Genomic DNA, 20469 nt, shown 5'->3' with positions numbered 1-20469 from the left:
CCAAAACTGATGGCTATCTCATTACTAATCGCTCAAAGGGCGACCTCCTGTCTCTTGCTCGTTTACTGCTCACAGGGGTGCGCATAGGAAAGATGCCACCGTGCATGCGCTTCCGTTGCTCTTTTTTTTTTTTTTTTGACACTCGAGAAAACTAATTGCCTCTGGTTGGCGATAAGATGAAGATTAGTAGAAGTTTGTCACACGTTTAGCTTTTTTGGTGGGCACACAACCACACAGTTTTCTTGAGTGCACGCACTTACGCAGTTCTATTACGCTATGGATGTACATATTAGTGTAAGAGCAGGAAGATTTGAGTCTTGCGAAATATTCTTGTGTGCGCATTTTCAAAGCCTTGAACTATGTGTATAACAATGCATCAAATTTTTTAATTTTTATAAGTTTATTTCTTTCTTTATTGTTGTTATTCATGAATGATGAGTACATATATACCAACTCAAAATATTTTTTTCTCACTTTACGGTCACCCTAAAAAAATTACGGTAAATATTTTTCGAAATAAGTCCCGAGAATTGGAATCTGCAATAAAAGAAATCGACCCTGGGCGGTAGCATATGGCGATAAAAGTCGACCTTCAAAGGGTTAATACTTAATGATGGCGTATACAAATACCAGAAAATTTTGTTTATTGACATTTAAATGTGCAAAATGCATTGAGAATAAGCATAATCAGCAAATAGAAAAAAGAATGTTTGGTGGAAGCTTTTTTCAGCAATGGGAGAGACCACAGGCAGAAGACTGGAAGCGGGCTTCACCCCAAGTCACCTGTGGCTTCGTTTGGAATCTGCACAGATAGCACTCGTCATATGTAGGGATGGACAAATAGGGATTTGGTCGAAATTATTCGACCAAATCACTATTTGCCCATCCCTACATATGACAGGAGCTATATATCGCATATTACAAAAAACCTAGTTAATTTGGATTTCATGAGACCGGAAAAAAGATGTCACGAGTCCGAATTAGCTGAATGTCGCATTTTCGAGGGTATCCAGAAAACAAGAAACAAATGCTTACTACGTCAGCATGCTTTTATTAGGAAATTAATGAGCAAATCCTTTTGCTATTTTGCAGAAATGCAGTGTGGAAGCTGCAATTCTCGTCATCTCGTGACCGATTGGCTCTCAATGCTGCGCTCGAGGCCTCACGACTTCCTTCGCAGCACGGCAGCAACGCGCGCCTTCATTTGCGACACGCTTTCCACTAGTGCGTGTCCATGCTCATTACTTTTTCGCCAGTGAGCTGATCGCCAACAGGTCGCACGTCTATCACGATGTAGCCAGTGCTCTTCATCCTCGACAGCTTTGCACAGAGTCAAAACGAAACTGGTTGCTGCGATCACTATGGAGGAAACCGCGGCCGATACTATATTGATGTGAGTATCATAAGGCATGTGGCTGACACACGCAACGAGTCAGAACGAAACTACCGTTCGCTGCGACAACTGCAGATGAAACCGCAGTCGCTCTCTATGCGATCATGGGTGGCAACTACGCAGTCTTTTTATCCACGCGGCCGACATGCATATTGAGTCAAAATGAAACTACTTTTTGCTGCAACTGCTGCAGAAGAAACTGCAGCAGCTATTGACGTGATCATGGACAGCGACTATGCAATTATGAAAGCCCGCAGCCAGCACGGTGTCATGCGCGGCAGTAAATGCAAGAGTAAAGGCTTTAAAGGCACAAATAGGCACGAAGCGTTCTGGCGTTGCTGTCATTCACATAGAAATTCCACTGATGGCTATGGCAATGCAGACTCCGCCACTTCATTTCAGTTGGACGCTTCGGTGACCAACCATTTTGTGCACTGCAGTGCTTCTGTGGGTCATGAACCCCACAGGGTCACAATTGATCTGTAGCAAAGTAGCCTATGCTGGCTAAACTGAATCATGTGCTCTGTATTGCAGGTTCAGTATTGAAAACTTATTATGAATTCCATGATACCATTTAAGCAGACATTCAAACATCTCACTCTGAAGAAACTATCCAATGTAATAAAGTAACTTGATTTAGTATAAGAATAGAATAGTCAAAAACATTTATCTTAGCAAGCATACTTTTCTCAGTGTGTTCTGGCAAGCTTTGTTTACTATAACTACAAGGACCCTCAAGTAAAAAAACTTTTGTCCTCTTTCTTACCGGTCACACATTCAAAATAAAAAGCTCACAGCACCGAAAATTTAGGGACAGTGGTGGTGCTCAGAGGGAGTGGACTTTAGGTTGTGACATAGCACAAAGAAAACAGAACAGACCACAAGCAAGACGAAATAACTTTTTGGCCTCCAAATGCACGTATTTTTGTGGGTTGCAGGTTTGGGAAACATTGGCTCAAGTGATGTACAGAGATGATTTAAACAGGAACAGGAGCAACTATTAAAAGCTTGATTGGTCAGTTGCATAGCAACAATTGTCTAGTCACAGCACTTCATGAATGCATTTTTCGTATGATTAACTGGCAATGTGCTGTTCTGCACATATGCCCTTTTTCAGCGTAAAATTGCTAGTGCATTTTCACCACAAATTGGGAACATGTAAGAAAATGGTCCATTGCATGGCTAAAAAAAAGCACCGTTACCGGCATGGACACATCAAAACTAGCAGAAAATCACTTGCTTTATTAGCATGTGGTGCATCCATCTGCCTGCTCACAATGTGTGCAGTTGCCCACACAGCTAAATAACTTTGTAGCATAAAAGTTTTTTTGTAGCCTGATAAATAATATAGCTTATTGTTAACAGGTCATACCAAGTGAAGGGTAACAAACCATTTTCTCTAATGCATGCAATACTGAAATATCACAATGGAGCAGAACAAAAGGTTAATAATTCAAAAAGAAGTGTCAGTAACTGTTTTCCCGTAATAGTATGTACCTGAAAAAAAAAAAAAAAAAAGGACAAGCTCATACATATGCCATGAATGCATTCATTCAAATTTTAAGACATGTTAATGGAACAAACACAATGGAAGAATGTAGGAGCAGGGTATGAAAGAATTGTGTAGCTTAAAGGAGGAGATGCAGATGCATTTAAGAGAAAGCTTTAGCTTGGCCCCAACTCCGATGGCACCTATTCAAATACATGTAAAACGCAGAAATGCTTTTCTAAAATAACCCCTGGGCTGCTTTTAATGAAATTTACGGGATTCAAGGGAAAAAGTTAAATTCTAGTGACTGTTGGAAGCAGAATTTTGATTTATGGCAGGACATCTTTTACAAGAATGTTTATATAGCTGTGTGTTTAAAAAAATTGGAAGCCTGAAGTTTAAAACTTTGACCCTCTGCATCAAAAAGAGATACCACCATTCTGTAAATTGCATCCATAGGAACATCCAAAGCAAACAAATCCGATATATTAATTTATATCTCATGTGAATTTGTTACAATGTTCACGAAGATATTGCAAAAATGCTACTCGCATATTAGTGATGGTTTTGAGAACCATGTATAATACATTAAATCTGTCCACTTTACATGTGCTATTAGGTGAAACTGACGGGATTCCAATATCTGTTTTTGTTGCTGAATTAGAGTCGTAAACTTGATTTCATTTTCTGAACTTTTCTATTTTCAACAATTTTTATTCTAAAGACACCACGGCCTAACGCTTCTAACAGTAGATTTTAACTTTTTAAGTGCAGCAAACCTCAACAAATGGTAGAGTAGTCGCCGAAAAAATAATTTCTCCTTTCCCGTGTATTTAGATAGGAGCCTCCAGCCTAAAGGTTCCTCTTAAGTTTGGACTTATGCGTATGCTAATGCAGGCAGTGAAGGACCTCTTAGTTCTGCAAAGCGATCTGAGGTTTAAAAAACTTCAGGCACAACTGCGTTTTTGCCTAGGCTCTTCAAAACAATAACCACAATGCCTGCTGAAAGCATGGTCAAATTTCAGCCTTTAAAGTTGCTCAAAAAGCAACTCCACTCTGTGAAAGCCAATGCGGGGGAGTTCCATACTCAATCAGCCCTTTGAAACAAGCAAAGAAATTCAAATTCAGTCACCAAAATGTGTAAATATACGACATGGTCCAATGTTTAAAGAAAAGAAAACGTGCAATAAGTACACAGTCGAACCCACTTATAACGGCCTTCTCGGCAGTGCCACTAGATGGTGCAGCATGTCCAGAAATAAGCGCGAGAAAAGAGCCCATTCCAGAGGCCACACAAGTTTCGTGGCGGTGGCACTAGATGGCATCGAGTGTTCAGAGCAAACATTCCAGTTGGATGGTGTGAAAGCAAGATGAACCACATCTACAAAGGCGAAGGTGATAAGGATACTACGAGCTTGTACAAGCCAGTTACAGTAATGTCGGTGATATATAGAATGGCAACACAAGACAAATTTAGAACTGTCGAAGTGGGTGGAGAAATACAATGTACTGGCGAACTACAGAATGGGTTCAGACCAGGCAGACGCTTAGAGGATAATATATTTGTACTAACTAAGTGCATAGATATTTGAGTAGCTCAGAATAGACCTTTATGGACAGCATTTCTAAAAAACAGACAGGGAATTGTTAGGGCATATTCTGAAGCACGATGGCATAGATGATTTCGTGGAACTGCTGAGGGAGATACACAGAGACAAACGAGTACAAATTGTATGGGAAGGCCAAAAATGTAATGAAGTGAAAATTCATCAAGGACTGAAGCAAGGATGTCCTCTGTCTCCAATGTTGTTCACGCTTTATGTTAAGTGCATAGAAAGACAACTGGAAAATAGTGAATTAGGGTTTGATTTACCTTACTTGCATAATGGACAAATGGTGCAACAGAAGGTCCCCGGACTGATGTATGCAGATGACGCAGTGCTACTAGCGGACAATGCAGTGACAAATCTAGGTCTTAAGTTTAGCAGAGACAAATTGGGAATTATGATCTTTAAAGGGACACTAAAGTGAAAAATGATTTCTTCTTCATCAGTGTATTACCTTTCTACAACACCAAAAACACCACTCTTACAACGATAAAACGTTTCGCCAGAAAAAGAGCAAGAACGAAATACAGGTGACGACGCCTACTTAAGTTCCCGCACCTGGGGGCTGTGACGTCTTGGATTTTGATGGCGTCTTCTAGGGCCTACTAATTATATATAGCGGTACAGATTGACTACACTGTGTTCTAAAGGAACCAAATGTTAAACATGGCAAGTTTCGGGAACCTTTATTCAGCCAACGCGGCCCAAATGCGAAAACATACTTTGGAATCCCCGACGTCACGCTGACGTACCGGCGCTGGGGTTTCGGCGCGAAATTCAAATACTGATACTTGGACCTTCATTTTCTTATCTAATGATCAAACTATTTTTTTAACCGCAGAAGGGCAGCGGATTGGGCGAGTTGGTGTTGCATGGTAACTATAAAATTGAAATGACTGCCTGCAGGGTTCTCAAACAATGCTTCATTAGTCTGAACTGATTTATTGTTTCGCTTTAGTGTCCCTTTAATAAAGAGGCAAGTAATTAGTAGGTGGTGTCAATTCAACAGCAAGTTATGCCCATGGTCAAGCAACATAAATACCTCAGCGTATGCATAAACAAAAGGAAGACTTACTGAAGCATGCAACAAGATAATCGGAAAATAAAGGGGAAGTGGAACGCAGCAATAATGAAACGGAGCACTTTCGGGCCGCAATAAATATGAACTGGTGAGTGGAATCTGGCAATGTGTAATGATGCCAATGCTAATGTTTGCAAATGCCATTCTCGGCTTAAAGTTGGATACCTGGTCCTGGTTGGAAGTTAACCGAAGATGGGTAGGCCAGTTGGCTTTGAGAGCCCAGGGCAAGACCACAAATGACACAGTGCAGGGCGACGTGGGTTGGGCCCCTTTTGAAGTTAGAGAAGCGCAGAGCAAAATTAGTTTTGAAAAAAAGACTTGGGAACATGGATGAAAATAAATGGGTGCCTGAAGCGCACAAGTGTCTGTACCTGAAAAGCATGGACATAAAATGGAAGAGGAGGTCAGAAAAGTTGGCAACCAAGTACAGGGTAAATGAAAGTGTACATAGACAACCAGGTATCATCAAAAAGAAAGTGAAAGAAGCAAAGATAGGGAATTGGATGCAAGAAATCGAAACAAAAAGACCATGGATAATACAAAGGGCCTTGATACTTGAGCTGGTTTTCTAAGGAGAAAACCATATCGTAGCAAATATTCGCAATAAGGTGAGGCATACGTATGCTGCAGCAAAAATCCAGAGGAAACCCCTCAGCACATCCAAATGGAATGTGAAGGGATTCATCCAGTGAGACCCATAGGAAACGTACACCTATCAGAAGCATTTGTATTTAAAGTGGACGGAACTATCAACTGGTCAGCAGTTGAGATAAGCAAGAGATGTTTATAGTATTGGTGACAAAAAACAGGGAAGAGATTGATACGACTGGATCCATTACATGCATAGGTAGCAGTACAAGGTAGATAGAGAAGTTTGCTAGAACGAAAAGCATGTACATAGCATACCTGCAATCAGGGTGTTGGAATGAAATGTTTTTCGTTCTTGTTTAAGTTTTGTTCCACTGAAAAAGGTTCCGTTCCGGTTCTGCTCCGGAACGAAAAAAAAAAAAAGATCTGTAACTGTTTTAATGGTTTTTGTTTGCATGAAAAAATATTTGTGATGCAGTGTAACGATAAGAACATAGTATTTATTTCTCTCAATAAGTGAATTATGAATTCTGAAATCACTCACTGCCTTGAGTCAAGGCACTGAGCACGATCTCAGAAGCAACACATCATTGAGTGCACTTGCCGAAATGCGAGACTACTGTTACAATAAAACAAACACAAACGAACCATAAAACTTCGGTAACAAAGCATCGTACCCATAGAAAATGAAACAACAAGCTGTTCAGCGCGCAAGCCCTGAGTTTTCCTACGATGCCGATCTGCTAGTGCACAGAGTGGCAGGCTTTGTTTATGGAGCGCTCAACCAGCTGTTGCTCGCACTATCCCTGCCCGAGATACGTGCTAATAGTGAAATAGGCCATTTCAGAAACAGAAGTGGAGTTATTGGCAATCAAACACGGCCTCCGTTGAGCTCCCATTCTTTCTTCAATGTTTTGCACTGCGAAGGCTAGGGCGCTGTGGGGCGTGCCCACAGTGCTCCGCCTTCTAAACGTCACCATGGTACGCAGTTCAAATTTCATTTTGGATGTTAACGTAGCCACCACGACTTCCACCTTTGGTGCCTAAGATGTGCTAAACATAAGCCAAACACTGTTTCTAGTGCCCTTTCTAGTGTATATTAATGACATTGTGAAAGATGTGACTTGTAAAATATATTTCTATGCAGATGACAATTATTCAGATTCATTTCATTTGCAGAGCAACTTGAACCATATCCAACAACGGTGTCTGAAGTGGAAAATGTACTTAATTTCAACAAAGTGTCAGATTATCTCCTTCACATGTAGCCAAATATGGATTAGATTCTTCCAACTATCAAGAGTATCATCTGATCACAAAAACCTTGGCATTCACTTTTCCTCCAACCACACATGGAATAAGCATGTTGAGTATGTTTCATCTAAAGCTTGTGGAATGCTGAATTTCTTAAGACAAAATTATATTTAACCAACATGCTTGAATGTGTACAAAACTATGCCACTTGATTTGTATCAAGAGATTATAACTTCTGTAGTAGTGTTACTAACGTTGGGATGGGAGCTTTTATGTACTCGCTGAAGGAACTTTCAGTTAAAAATGTTGTATAAAATTTATCACGGTAAAATAAAAATAGACATTTTTTGCTTCCACCGCATTTCAGGTCGAATAGACTAGATCATGGATGGAAAATAAGAGAAATTAAATGTAAAACTAACACTTATCAAAGTGAATTTTTTCCAGTTAGAAGTCGTGAATGGAACCGGCTGGCCAAACAAACTGTCGAGTGCCGATCTCAGCCAATGTTTCAGGCCTTGTTACCAGATGCATGAAAGAGTGCAGTTGTCTTCATTTAGTACTTGCTTGTCATGCCTTTTGCTTAGTTATGTATCCTCACCCTCTCTGCAATAATGCTTTCAGGAGCTGCAGATATTTGGAATAAATAAATAAATAAATAGATGCGGTTGTCCTCTGTGAGCCACAGTACGCTTAGCCAGTAGATTTCGTGACGCGATATCTACGCTATGTAGCCGACCGCAGCTTGATGTCAGCTATCGGCCAATAGCAGCCGTCTAAGGGAATGACAAAATAAAGCGTCCGATGACGAAATAAAGCGTCCAGAAGAGTGTGAGGACCGGGCCTTCTACAGAAAAGAGAGCGTTTGAGAGAAACGTGACTTCGTGATCTGCTTGCGAGCTCCACGCACTGCGTACGACAGCAAAACTTGGCTGAGATGTTCAAAGCACCGTATGCTACCCGCGGACAATTTTATTTCACCAAGCCTGAGGGAGTGGTTCAGGGCCCCTGAAGGTATTTTAATTTGATATTAAATTTGGTCTTGAAATGTCGCACCTTGCATCATTAACAACGTTGGCGTCCCAACACAGGGAGAAATGTGCCAAAATTGCATAGCAATAAGGCTAGGTCTGCAGATGTTCTTCCTAAAAAAATTAGCTAGAGCGCTGCGCTCATTTCTTCTGGCTGCGCCTGTGTGTGGGAGCTACAGTGATGGCTGAAACGAACCAAGTCAATGCATCATGATGTCAGAGGAGTCAGGACACATCCTCCATTAAAGTATGAAAATGGATTCATACCAGTAAGTATTACAGTAATTATTTAGGCTTCTCTGATGTTTGTCAGCATTCTTGCAGCGAAGCTGTCTATGGCTAGGATCTAGCTGATCGCGTATATGCGTAAACTAACAATTTTTCATACGTGGGCTGATACCGAAGATAGTGCAATGCCGGGCTGACTTGCAGTGGATATGAAGCAGGCGTCAAGCACTCCCCATACGTGGGCATATCCCGATGATACTGCAATACTGGCCGACCCACAGTGGAGGTGCAGTTTACCATTAAAGGGCCCACAAACACAGCTTCACTGGTCATCTTTCTTCACAGAGTGGAAGGGCACCGAGTTTTTTTTTTTTCCCCAAGGTTTAGTGAATCTGATCCCTAATTTTTTTTTTAAATCACTAGGGACACTAAAGAGGAACAATCGCAAAGTAAATAAAAGTAAAAATTCCATTTTCTTAATCTTGCGCCAGAATCCCAGTGCCGGTCAGTCAGTGTGATGTCAGGGATTTCGTAATATGCAACTTTTTTGTATCTGAGCCATTGTGGCTCAGTAAAAGTTGTTGAAACTTGCTTAGTTCAGCCTCTGGTTCTTTTAGAATACAACGCAATCCGACTATGCCCAGGCAGATGCCATCAAAATCCATGACACCATGATGAGCTGGTGCAGGAACCTTGAAGTGACATCAAGTACCCTTTGTTTATGTCTTGTCTAGCTTATGAGGCCTTTACTCACATTAAGAGTGGCTTTTTTTGGTATCCTAGATGGGTAACTTACTAATACATTATTTTTCTCTTTAGTGTCACTTTAACTCTGCTAGTCACAAAAAAACAACAATTTGCTGAAAAGTTCAATGGGTAGCAGTGCTGAATGATAGGAAGAAGCATAAATACCTCAAAACTGCCAGTGCCATCCCACGGTGCTACAGCAATAGCTTTGCAAAGTCACACTTTGCAGCACTAGCACGGAACCAAAGCAAGTACAATAAACAAGGATGGCGGGCTTACGGAGCTCCTCGTGGCCGGTAGTGTTCAAAGCGCAGGAGTCCTCGAGCATTGGCCACCAGGACGAGCTGACCGTTGGAGTAGACCTCGACCACCAGCGGAGTGGCGCGCACAACTGCACGATGCTTCCCAAAAGTCACCGCGAAGGAGCTGTCGTCCTTGCTCTCAAGATGGAGGCTACAGCAGGTGTAGTGCAAGATGAGAGGTAATTTGTTAATTTACAAGTACTACTGTAATAAGAAAGCCAAAAGAGGCACGTCACTCACACACAGTCATAATAGCATGTATTCATAGAGTCTCTAATAGAGTAAATATTTTGGAGATCCAACACACATATTGGAATCTATGCAAAGCAATGCTTTAGTAAACTAGCTATAATCAAATGCTTTACAACTAATGGTGATGTATACAATTTTGTTTACTTTTATCCTATGCAACGTGTAATATCATGGAACATTTTCGTTTCTTCACCACAAAGGTCACAACTTTATTGTCATGCAATTTTTATGTTTATGCACTGCATAGTTCACAAGCTATGCGCTACACAATTTCAGCGGCATGCACAGAGCGAGGTGTACATGCAGCGATACCACAAGGACGACCGATCCTTGTTGAGGGAAGAATGGTGGTGACAGGTGTATGCACAGAAAAGTATGACACGTATCAAGCAACATTTAGGGATTCTGTGCCTCTTGTATCTGAGTGGGACATGCTGAAGTACTGGCCAAGAACAGGCACGTTCCCAGTGGCACATACCGAATCAATTAAATTAAATTGTGGGTATTACACGCCAAAATCACAGTATGATTATGAGGCACACCATAGTGCGGGACTCCGAATTAATCCTGGGGTTCTTTAAGGTCCACCCAATGCATGGTACACGGGTGTTCTTGTATTTAGCTCCTACTGAAATGCGGCTCCCGCAGGCAGCCTACAGACGTGCTATGCACGTTCGGCATCAGAACTGAAAAACATGCATGGTCATGCTTAGAGGTCTTGGGATTTATAAAACACTACATTGAAAGTAAAAAAATACAAAAATTTGGTGAAAAATACAAAAATTTTGATTATTTAGTATGTTCACTGTTTATTACAGATTCACGGACTTTGTTCTGTAGGCATGCTGTGAAATGATGGTCTGCACTATAGCCACAGCAACAACAATCGCTGCTGCATACAAGTAGAAATGAAGACAAAGTTTATTAATGAAATATTAACACAACGGCTGTCAACGATTCAGTAGTAGTCATACATTGATTCTATGGGTTGTTCCATATAATCGAAGGGTCAAAAAAGAAAGAACAGGCCATAAATATCACTCAGTGACTATTTTTCATTCTTGAAATTTTTTTCCTGAACTGTAACAAATAATAAATTGGAAAATATTTGTGTCAATATGACAATCGTAAAAGAGCGCTAATAACCTGGCATTTTTACGATATTACCGTAAATATTGGCAAGTACGTGCTTAACACTACTGAAGTCTGTATTGCCATATCATTACAGCCACTGCAAGCTACACCTTCCATATCTTCCACTCTCCCTCCAAGCATTCTCAAGGGCTAAAGGAACAAACTTGCTTGTAATTTGAAAACATATTGAAAATGAGCAACTTCCTCAATAACGCATCTCTTAAAACCACAGTAAAGGAGCGCAAACAAACTGACACAGAGCACCTAGACACCACAGGCGCCTATGGAGGAAGACGACGAAGTGTCTTCTTGGCAGAACACTTGTTTCTGTGCTCTGTGAATTTTTGGTAAAATCTTCGCCTTTCGAGGTGCCTCGCCTCCCCGTCTTGCGGCCATGGACGCGGAGCGTGCCAGAGGCCCGCCTGGCCAGAAGTCATCACGGCTGTCAACCGCAAGGAAGAGAGTTGGCTCCCCCAATGACACCGAGCTGTATTCTATGTCGGAAGACGACTCATCCAGCGATGGCTTCATACCCATTCGGAGTAAAAGGGCGAGGAGAAAAATCGTCAACACAGCGCCGTCAACTCCTGCGAGCACAACGACTGTGAAGTCAAGGCCTGCACGCTGGCCACACGTCATCATCTTTATGCCGGAAGAACCGTCAAGCAACCTACGATAGCTGAACAGGCAAGCCCTATCCATTTTTCTGGAATGTGCGGTACCGGATCAAATTAAAGACATAAGAATAAATCCACGCAAGAATATACTCGCCATAGACATGTACAATGCGAGTGCGCTTGGAAAACTTCAAGAAATCACAGAGCTAGACGGAATCAAAATGCGCCCCTTTATCCCGATCGACGACACATCCATAGCCGGTGTGATTTACGACATTGACATTGCCATTCCCAATGATGACTTACCTAGCCTCATCAAGCCGGCATACGAAGGCACGATCATTACGCAAGTGCGCCGCCTTGGGAATACGCGCTGCGTAAAAGTAATATTCAAGGGGGATTGTATCCCATCCCACGTTAAAGTCTGACATTTCCAACATCCGGTTCGACCATTCATCCAGAAGCCGCTGCAATGCCATCAGTGTTTCAGGCTAGGACACGTCAAGGGCGTGTGTCCCAACTCGCTACAGTGTCCCCGTTGCGTTGAACCTCATGCAGAACAGACCTGCGGTGCCACGGTCCTGAAGTGCGCCAACTGTAGCGGCCCTCACACGGCCTCGTCGAAGGACTGTCCCCGCATCAAGAGGGAGCGCGCGGTTCTCAAGCAAATGGCCAGAGACAATTCGGCCCACAGGGAGGCAGCCGAAGTAGTCCGGCGTCGGTGTCGACGCCATCGTACGTCTTCGAAGAAGGCGCATGCGCGAAGTGACAGTACCCACTCCACTGCGGTGCCAGTTAGTCGCGCCGCGAAAAGGCCCACCTCTTCCACGAAGGAAGCAGAAAAGACTATCTTTAGAGGAATGGCCTACGCTACCGAGCCGCTCCCTTGTGAAGGAACCTCAGAAGGTTGGGGCCCCACCTGATCCTCCTCCGGCCATGGATGATTCACCTAAAATAGACCGTCAAGTCATCTCGGTGCTACGTTCTCTCATGGAGGCCATTCGAGCAATATTAGTGGACATGGGGACACCCTCTGCTCAAAACGCACTTAAAGTGCTGGACGCCTTAAGCCCATTGCTTGCATCCCTCAGCTAGAAAGATGGCTACCCATACCCCGTCCTTCCGGAAAGAAGTCAAGGCAGCGTCCGTCATCCAGTGGAACGCCAGAGGGCTAAAATCACAAATTTTAGATTTTCGTCGAAACCAATAAGACTGTCAGGATACGAATTTATCATGTCATCAACAAATGGTGCATGGAGCAAAATCGTCATTTTTGTTCGTCGTGAACTCACCTATGTTTTGCAACCAAGTGCGCCCCACGACGACAGTCAATATATATGCATCACAGTTAGAAAGAACAAACTCTTGTTTACTCTCATAGGCGTGTATATATCGCTTTCCAGCAATTTCGATACCAAAAGATTTGCAGATATCTTGAGTGTTTGTCCCGCCCCATGGGTCATCATAGGAGATTTCAATGCGCACCATCCAGCATGTGGAAGTACAAGGACAAATGCAAGAGGATGAACATTAGCAAGCATCGCCCACAACTATGGCCTTACTCTCCTGAACGATGGTAGCCCTACCTTTCTTCGAGGTGTGACATACGGCAGCTGCCTCGACCTTGCTTTCGTCTCCAACTCTCTCACCAGATGTGTGAAGTGGTTTCCAGACATTGAGACACATGGGAGTGACCACATTCCCACCTATCTGAACATCAAAGGCTTGTCATCTAGATCAGGCCCACGGAATGCCATTTGGACGATTCAATGGGCCAACTTCAAATCTGAGATGGAAGATGCCTGACACGAGGGCCTACCATCTGGGTTAGAGCAAATGATTAAAATTATGATGCAAAACGCCACTCGCATGATGACGATCTCTTCCACGCGAAATGACTTCGACATAGAATTATAGCGACTTCGAGCGCTTCGTCGCCGGGCGGAATGTCGATATCAGCGTACAAAATCAATTCATGACCGTAGGGCAGCCAGGAGGATGCAAAAGAAGATTCAGCGTCGTATGGATAGGTTAGCGTCGGAACGTTGGGCAACGTTTTGCCAGACCCTCGACCCCCGCAAGCCACTGTCTCACATATGGAAAACGGTGCAAGGTCTGCGGTGCCTTCTGGAACGGCATTTTCCATTTAAGGCACTAGCGCTTTTCCAAGGGCGGCAAGACATCGATGTCGCAGAAGACTTTTGTGTGCGGATCGCAGACTAAGCGACTCGTCCAGATCCTCCAGCCCGAGCTGACGTCCCCCATTCCCGTGATTGCCGCATGGACCTTCCTTTTACAATGGGAGAGCTTGAAGCGGCTCTAGCTCTCTGCAGGCGCTCATCATCTCCGGGTCCAGATGGTATATCATACCGGGCCTTGTGCTATCTCGGAGAGTCCGCACGGATAGAAATGTTAAGCCTTTACAACTCCTCATGGCAGGAGGGAAATGTTCCTGACGAATGGAAAGTAAGCCGCCTGGTGCCACTCTTAAAGCAGGGCAAATCCCCATTAGAACTCACCTCTTACCGCCCAATAGCGCTGGCCAGCTGTGTAGGAAAGATAATGGAACGGATGATCCTTGGCCGCCTGGAATGGTACCTAGAATACTACAACATTTATCCGATTTCCATCGCTGGTTTCCGACGTGACCGCTCTTCCATCGACAATGTAGTTGATCTCGTTTCATATGTCCAGCACGAAAGGTCCTGTAAGCGTTTATCTGCAGCTTTATTCTTAGATGTGAAAGGGGCATACGATAACGTATTACATGAGGCCATTCTCGATGTCCTTGCGAGGGTTGGCCTAGGTGGTCGAGTTTTTTTCTGGATTGCAAGTTACCTATCTGCAAGATCATTCTTTGTGTTAACTGACGATGGCCCAACTACGCAACGCTATACCACCAGGGGCATTCCTCAAGGCGGTGCTCTCAGCCCGACGCTATTCAACTTCGCTCTTGTTGGACTTGCTGAATACTTGCCAACTACCATCAAAATTTCAATATACGCTGACGACATCTGTGTCTGGACTTCGGCAGTCACACGTCCTCAGATACGTGCGCGACTTCAAAGAGCGGCCACTTTGACAGCGAACTACTTGTGTAAACCGGGTCTCAGCATATCACTAGAAAAATGCGCACTAGTAGCATTTACTCGCAAACTGATGACGCCTTATGTCATCTCAATCAATGGGCGGACCATTTCCTATGTCTGAACCCACAGATTCCTTGGCGTAATTATTGACCGAGACCTCTGTTGGAACCCGCACGTGGCCTACATGAAACGGCGCCTGACAGCAACTTCCCAGTTGTTTAAATACTTGACAGGAAAGACGTGGGGGATGTCAGTAGACGCAATGCTTAAACTCTACAGAGCTCTCTTTCTCGGTTTTTTAAAAATATAGTCTACCTGTAGTGAACAACACCTGCAAGACAAATATTCGCGTTCTGCAGGCAGCACAAGCTCGAGCACTCAGAGTTTGCCTTGGTTTGCCCAGATGCACGTCAACAGAGGCAACTCTTGCGATTGCTCGGGACCATCCAATGCGAACTCACATTACGGTGGAAGCCCTGAGAACGCACATGAGACATTTTGCACGTGCCCCCTATCACCACCTTGCAGCACTACCTTCAGACAGGCACCAATCATCATTCTCTAAAACTATCATCAAGTACAACGACAAGCTTCCCTCGGGCTTCATCGCTGCATCTAAACCATCGATACCCCCTTGGTGTCTTATCAGCCCCACAGTCCATCTCAGCGTACCAGGAATCGGGAGAAAGTCTGAGCTGTCGTCACCTGTGCTGAAACAACTGTCTCTGCTTCTTCTGCCCGAGAGGTACGCAGACAGTATACTTATTTATACTGATGGTTCCAGAAACATCCAGTGTTCGTCCGGTGCTGTGGTCGTCCCCAGCAAGAGCTATTACTATCAGCTTCAGGACTGACCACCCAGCAACATCGACATCTGCTGAACTAGCTGCTCTTCGCGCTGCACTTCGTTTCGTCAATCGGGAGCCACCTCGACAATGGTCAATCTTCAGCGACTCAAAGGCAGCCCTACAATCTGTACTATCAGCTCTGCGTCGTGGGCCATTCGAACAGCTCGTATTCAATATTAGATGCCTACTCCATACATCACAGGAGAAAGGACACCACATGACGTTTCAGTGGCTGCTAAGTCACTGCGGCGTCACTGGAAACGAAGACGCCGATAAGGCCGCTCGGGCAGATCTTGAAGACGCACAAGAAGAGGCCATACCGCTTTCACGATCCAACGCAGCTAGCAGACTTCGAGTGCTTGCACAGGAGATCACGCTCTCTCTATGGTGCACACCAAACAGCCAGACCAACCAGAGCAACCGTCAATACCACCTGCCCTCTTTGATGCGTCTCTATATGCCAACTGGACTCCGCCGAAGAGAGGCGACTCTGCTTTATCGCTTATGGCTAGGGGTGGCTTTCACGAAATCCTATTCCTTCCGCATTGGAATGGCCGACAACGCTCTCTGCAATGCCTGTCTTTGCGAGGAGACGCTGAAACACACTCTGTGCGACTGTCCTGAATATAATGTTCAGCAACAGTCCCTGGCATCTGTTCTAGTGCACCTTGACACTAGACCATTGTCCCTCGACATGATTTTCACATGCCGCCGACAGAAGACATCGCAGGTGAAGGCGACGAAGGGACTACTTCGGTTTTTGAAAGAGACGGGATTGGACAAGCGGCTGTGACAGTGATATCACGTACCATGCCAGATTGATGGACTCCAATGCACGATGTGTGTGTGCTGTGCTATGTGCTCTCTCTCCCTCTCCCCCTTCCCCATCTTTCATCTCTCCCATGTGTAGGGTAGCAAACCAGTTAAGCTAAGCTGGTTAACCTCCCTGCCTTTCCTTCTACACTTTTACCTTCCTTTCCTTCCCTATGTTGTTTAGGTAGACTCTGCGTCTATTTGTTTGTGCTCCTTTACAATGAATCTATACCAATTAGCCCAGCTCTCTAATCTCTCAGAACATTCAATATCTAACAAATGTATTTAAAGTATAATTACTCAGACTCCTGAATGCTCTCAAGAAGTGCCTCCTTCGGCTCAAAACGTGCAACAGCCGATTCTTTTTCGTTGAGCCGCATACGGAGGATGCCTTCTTCGAGTGCAATCAGCTCCAGTCGCAGCACCACTCCAGTGTTCAAGTTGATGACATCTGCCTCCACACGACTTGGTGACGTGGACTTGACGGTGGACAACTGGACATTGTATGGGGACTCACCAGGCTTCATGTTACGGTTACGTCTGCAACAAAGTGTTTACAACTTCTTTATAATCGCACATCACAAAGGTCATCACTACTTTTCGAGCCTGCAGTTTAGCCAATGTAACATGTTTTTGTGCTGCATGTAAACACAAGATGCCAGTTTCAAGCTTTCAAAATGGGATTTGTTCGTTTACTTTTTCAGTATCTATAGTTACGTCACTTTCTTTTTCCTCCTCTTGTCTTTACATATCTTGTAACCTTGCTCTCCCTTATCTATTGACTTAGCGTGCACCTGTACCATGGCTGTGGGACAGATACACGGTAAGAGAATAGATAAGTCTAGGTGCCCACTGGAAAGTGTGACAGTTGCAATGCACAGGACTCTTCCTTTCCTTCCCCCTTTTTGTCCTGACATATACAACTACTACTACTACTACTACTACTACTACTACTACTACTACTACTAAAGAACCAAAACAAACTTTCCTAGAGACAGGTTATATAAAGATATAATATACACACCAGCATAATTTTACACTCCTACACAGTTGTAGCACAGGCAACATGAAACACTGTCATGTATGTCACCCAAAAATCCTTATACCCGGGCCACATGAACGATGTTAGTGCCATTATGAGTCGACGTCTTTCAATTTGTTATTGCCATTAATTCTGAAGTAGTGGCTACATGCGCTTTTATACTTACACTAAATGTGGCGATGATAGCTACAGTGAATGCAGTAATGTTTGCTGACAGTAATATCATATAGAAATGTTACTGCATGTAACAGGCAAAAAATGCCACTAAATAGTTAAAGAGATGTATCTTATGCAGTCATAGCTGCTAATTTGGGAGTGAGAGTACACATTTTGACTGCCGAATGAGTTGGGAGAATGCATTATGCCACAAGTGGCATTAAGTTTTAATGCCATTAGGTATGCCTGTGTGGCAGCATGGGAATGGCATTAAAATTTGAGGCATTAAGCAGTAAATGTAATTTATTGTGCCTGTGTGACACGGCTATAAATGAGCATTTCATAAATGACTAAGGAAATAGGTGTACAGGTGGGGACAAAATAATACAGAACTGCGAGCAGATGCCAAACTGCATTCTTGTGCCCATTAACAAAGCAAGCGTCTTCTGTCAAGACAACATTGCACATGCGCATCCTTTTATGCTCGTGCGATTGCCCATATGCCCACTTTCTGCCAGCTTGCTATCGGAATTGCGATCATTGCCGAAAATTACACTAAGAGAGCTATGTCTGTTGCAACCATCATGTGTCATAATGCACTGCAAACTCTGCTGGCCAAAAAATACAGCTCCTGCAATCATCTTTATTCCAACAGCAGGCCGGCAGAAAGTGTACGTATGAGCAAGCACACAAGCATGAAAGGACGCGCATGGACAATGCCATGTCCTGACAGAAGGTACTCACTTCGGTAAAGGGCACAAAAATGCAGTTTGGCATGTGCTCACAGATCCCATATTTTGTCCCTGCCAGTACACAAACTGCCGAAACTTCACACAAGAATTCGATGGTGCCAGCAACAAGTGGTTCAGGAAAGGCTTTGCTTGTAAAGCACATGTTTCATGCATATGCTCCAAATGACAAGTGCCACCAGTCGAGTATTTGTGGCTGCAGGTTATACGCACGATTACTAACTATAAAACTGCCGTGATTCTGGGCAAGGCCTTAGCAAAGCAATAAGTGGCAAGACCTCAACAAATGGTCAACCTTTTTTTTTTTTTTTTAATAATGAAGCAGTTTTCTTTTTTTGCTAGGATATGCCACAAATACATGCTTCTGAATATTTCATGTTCTTTATCACAATTTCTTTTTAATTGGCATATTCGTTCACAGTGTCCTTTTAGATTTTATAGGACTTCTTCAAAGGCTGTTTGGTCAATTTCGGCACCGGGCAACGTCTGTTGCAACCCTTACGCACCTGCTATAAACTTTAACTGTTCAAGGAAGGAGCAAGCATTCGACGAAGGCGCGTCGCTCCTTATCGCGTAGCAGTAACAGCAGATAGGCCGGCTGAGTTGCGCACGAGCCGGTACAGCATCTTACGTTGCCCGTAATCACACTGACGGTATGGGTCAGGAGCCAATTCGATAATTCGTAGGTAACGCCCGTCGGCACTGGATTTCAACCTTCAGAGAGGCGACTAAATTTCAGAAACTACCGTAGGTACTGTCTAACCGGTTGTGACGAGGAGGGAGGCGTTTCACGTAGTAGCTAGGAAGGAACGGGTAAAAGTTGCGACACACTTACTTGCAGAAACCGCTGTCATTGCACGACTTGAAGTTCGACCTGTCGACCAGTGAGACATGCCCCAGCACGGCGAAGAGCACCACTAGCCTGAGCATAGCTCTCGCCCTAGTGAAGAGGTAAAACATATAGCACCGGTGACGCCAAACAGACGAGAGCTCTGGGTAGGCCCTCGTAAAAATTACTCAATCCTAGTTCTGCCAATACTTCGGGAGACGCAACTAATGCGTTGAAGAATGCGCGGTTAGACGTGTGACGGGCGTGTGGACCTCGAAGCAGAGGGAGCTAATGTCAGGTGGTGGCGTTATGATAACGTGTATATTGTTGCCGGTTGGGAATCGTAGCTTCCAGGTTAAGTAGCTCACATATGACTATTCAAATAAAGTTGGAGAAGCACAGCTAACGCGAAAGTTTGTATGTAAGAGACCCAGTGCAAGATATTCACCATTTCATCGACATTTACGCAAATATTCTAGTTACAAAAGGAGCTAAAGTTACTCACCGGTCGCACGTGGCCATTTTTATTTGATCGCCGCGACGCCCTGCGACCCTTTGTTGCTGATGGATTACCGATGTTGATGATGCCGGCATTGCCACGCTGCGGAATTTTCTGATACACAGCATATAGCTCGAGAGTACACTCTAAAAAAAGTTTCCACTCTTTTGGTTGTATTTTCTTCCCAAACGATAATCGTCATCTGTCTTTCCCGCATTACTTTTCTTGCGAGCCCGGTACTTCCTAGTCACGAACGGCTTGCGCGTTATCAGCCTGAGACAGCATTCTCGACAGGAAAGTAGAAAGCGCCGAGCTTTCAAGAGAGGAAACGCAAGCAAGGCAGATGACGATTATCGTTGTGGGACAAAGCCCCAAATGGGTGTAAACTTCTTGGCATTGAGTGCAGCCCATCGATATACACACTCTAAGAACAGTTTACACCCTTTGGAGTGCCCCTTCTGCCACACAACAATAATCGTCATCTGCCTTGATGCGTTTCGCGTTATCAGCATGATAGCATTTCCGACACAAATGCTATCATATGCTGATAACGCGCATGCCGTTCGTTACTGGAATGTACCGGGCTCGTAGCGTTAAAGAAAGGAAACGCATCAAGGCAGATGACGACTATCGTTGTGTGGCAGAACTGGCACTCCAAAGGGTGTAAACTGTTCTTAGAGTGCACTCTTACACTCTAAAAACAGTTTGCACCCTTTGGGGT

At 44.0% G+C, this 20469-nt stretch overlaps 1 protein-coding gene across 4 annotated transcripts in view; it reads right to left on the bottom strand.

The window, feature by feature from the left end:
• GCS2alpha (glucosidase 2 subunit alpha) overlaps positions 1 to 19859 on the bottom strand; it is a 113773-nt gene extending 93914 nt beyond the window's left edge. For 2 of the 4 annotated variants that reach the window (XM_055071687.2, XM_055071690.2), the window contains exons 1-4: positions 19755 to 19859; positions 19256 to 19360; positions 16774 to 17013; positions 9698 to 9871 (exon numbers count right to left, since the gene is read on the bottom strand). In XM_055071687.2, the coding sequence (XP_054927662.1) occupies positions 9698 to 9871; positions 16774 to 17013; positions 19256 to 19360; positions 19755 to 19843 (608 nt within the window). In that variant the 5' untranslated portion in view covers positions 19844 to 19859. The remainder of the gene's footprint in view (positions 1 to 9697; positions 9872 to 16773; positions 17014 to 19255; positions 19361 to 19754) is intronic. The other 2 variants (XM_055071688.1, XM_055071691.2) reach the window with 1 other exon arrangement.
• Between the last annotated feature and the right edge of the window lie 610 nt (positions 19860 to 20469).

The sequence above is a fragment of the Dermacentor andersoni genome, chromosome 7, assembly GCF_023375885.2.
Source record: "Dermacentor andersoni chromosome 7, qqDerAnde1_hic_scaffold, whole genome shotgun sequence".
NCBI lineage: Eukaryota > Metazoa > Arthropoda > Arachnida > Ixodida > Ixodidae > Dermacentor > Dermacentor andersoni.
This window is presented reverse-complemented; position numbering and strand designations above follow the sequence as displayed.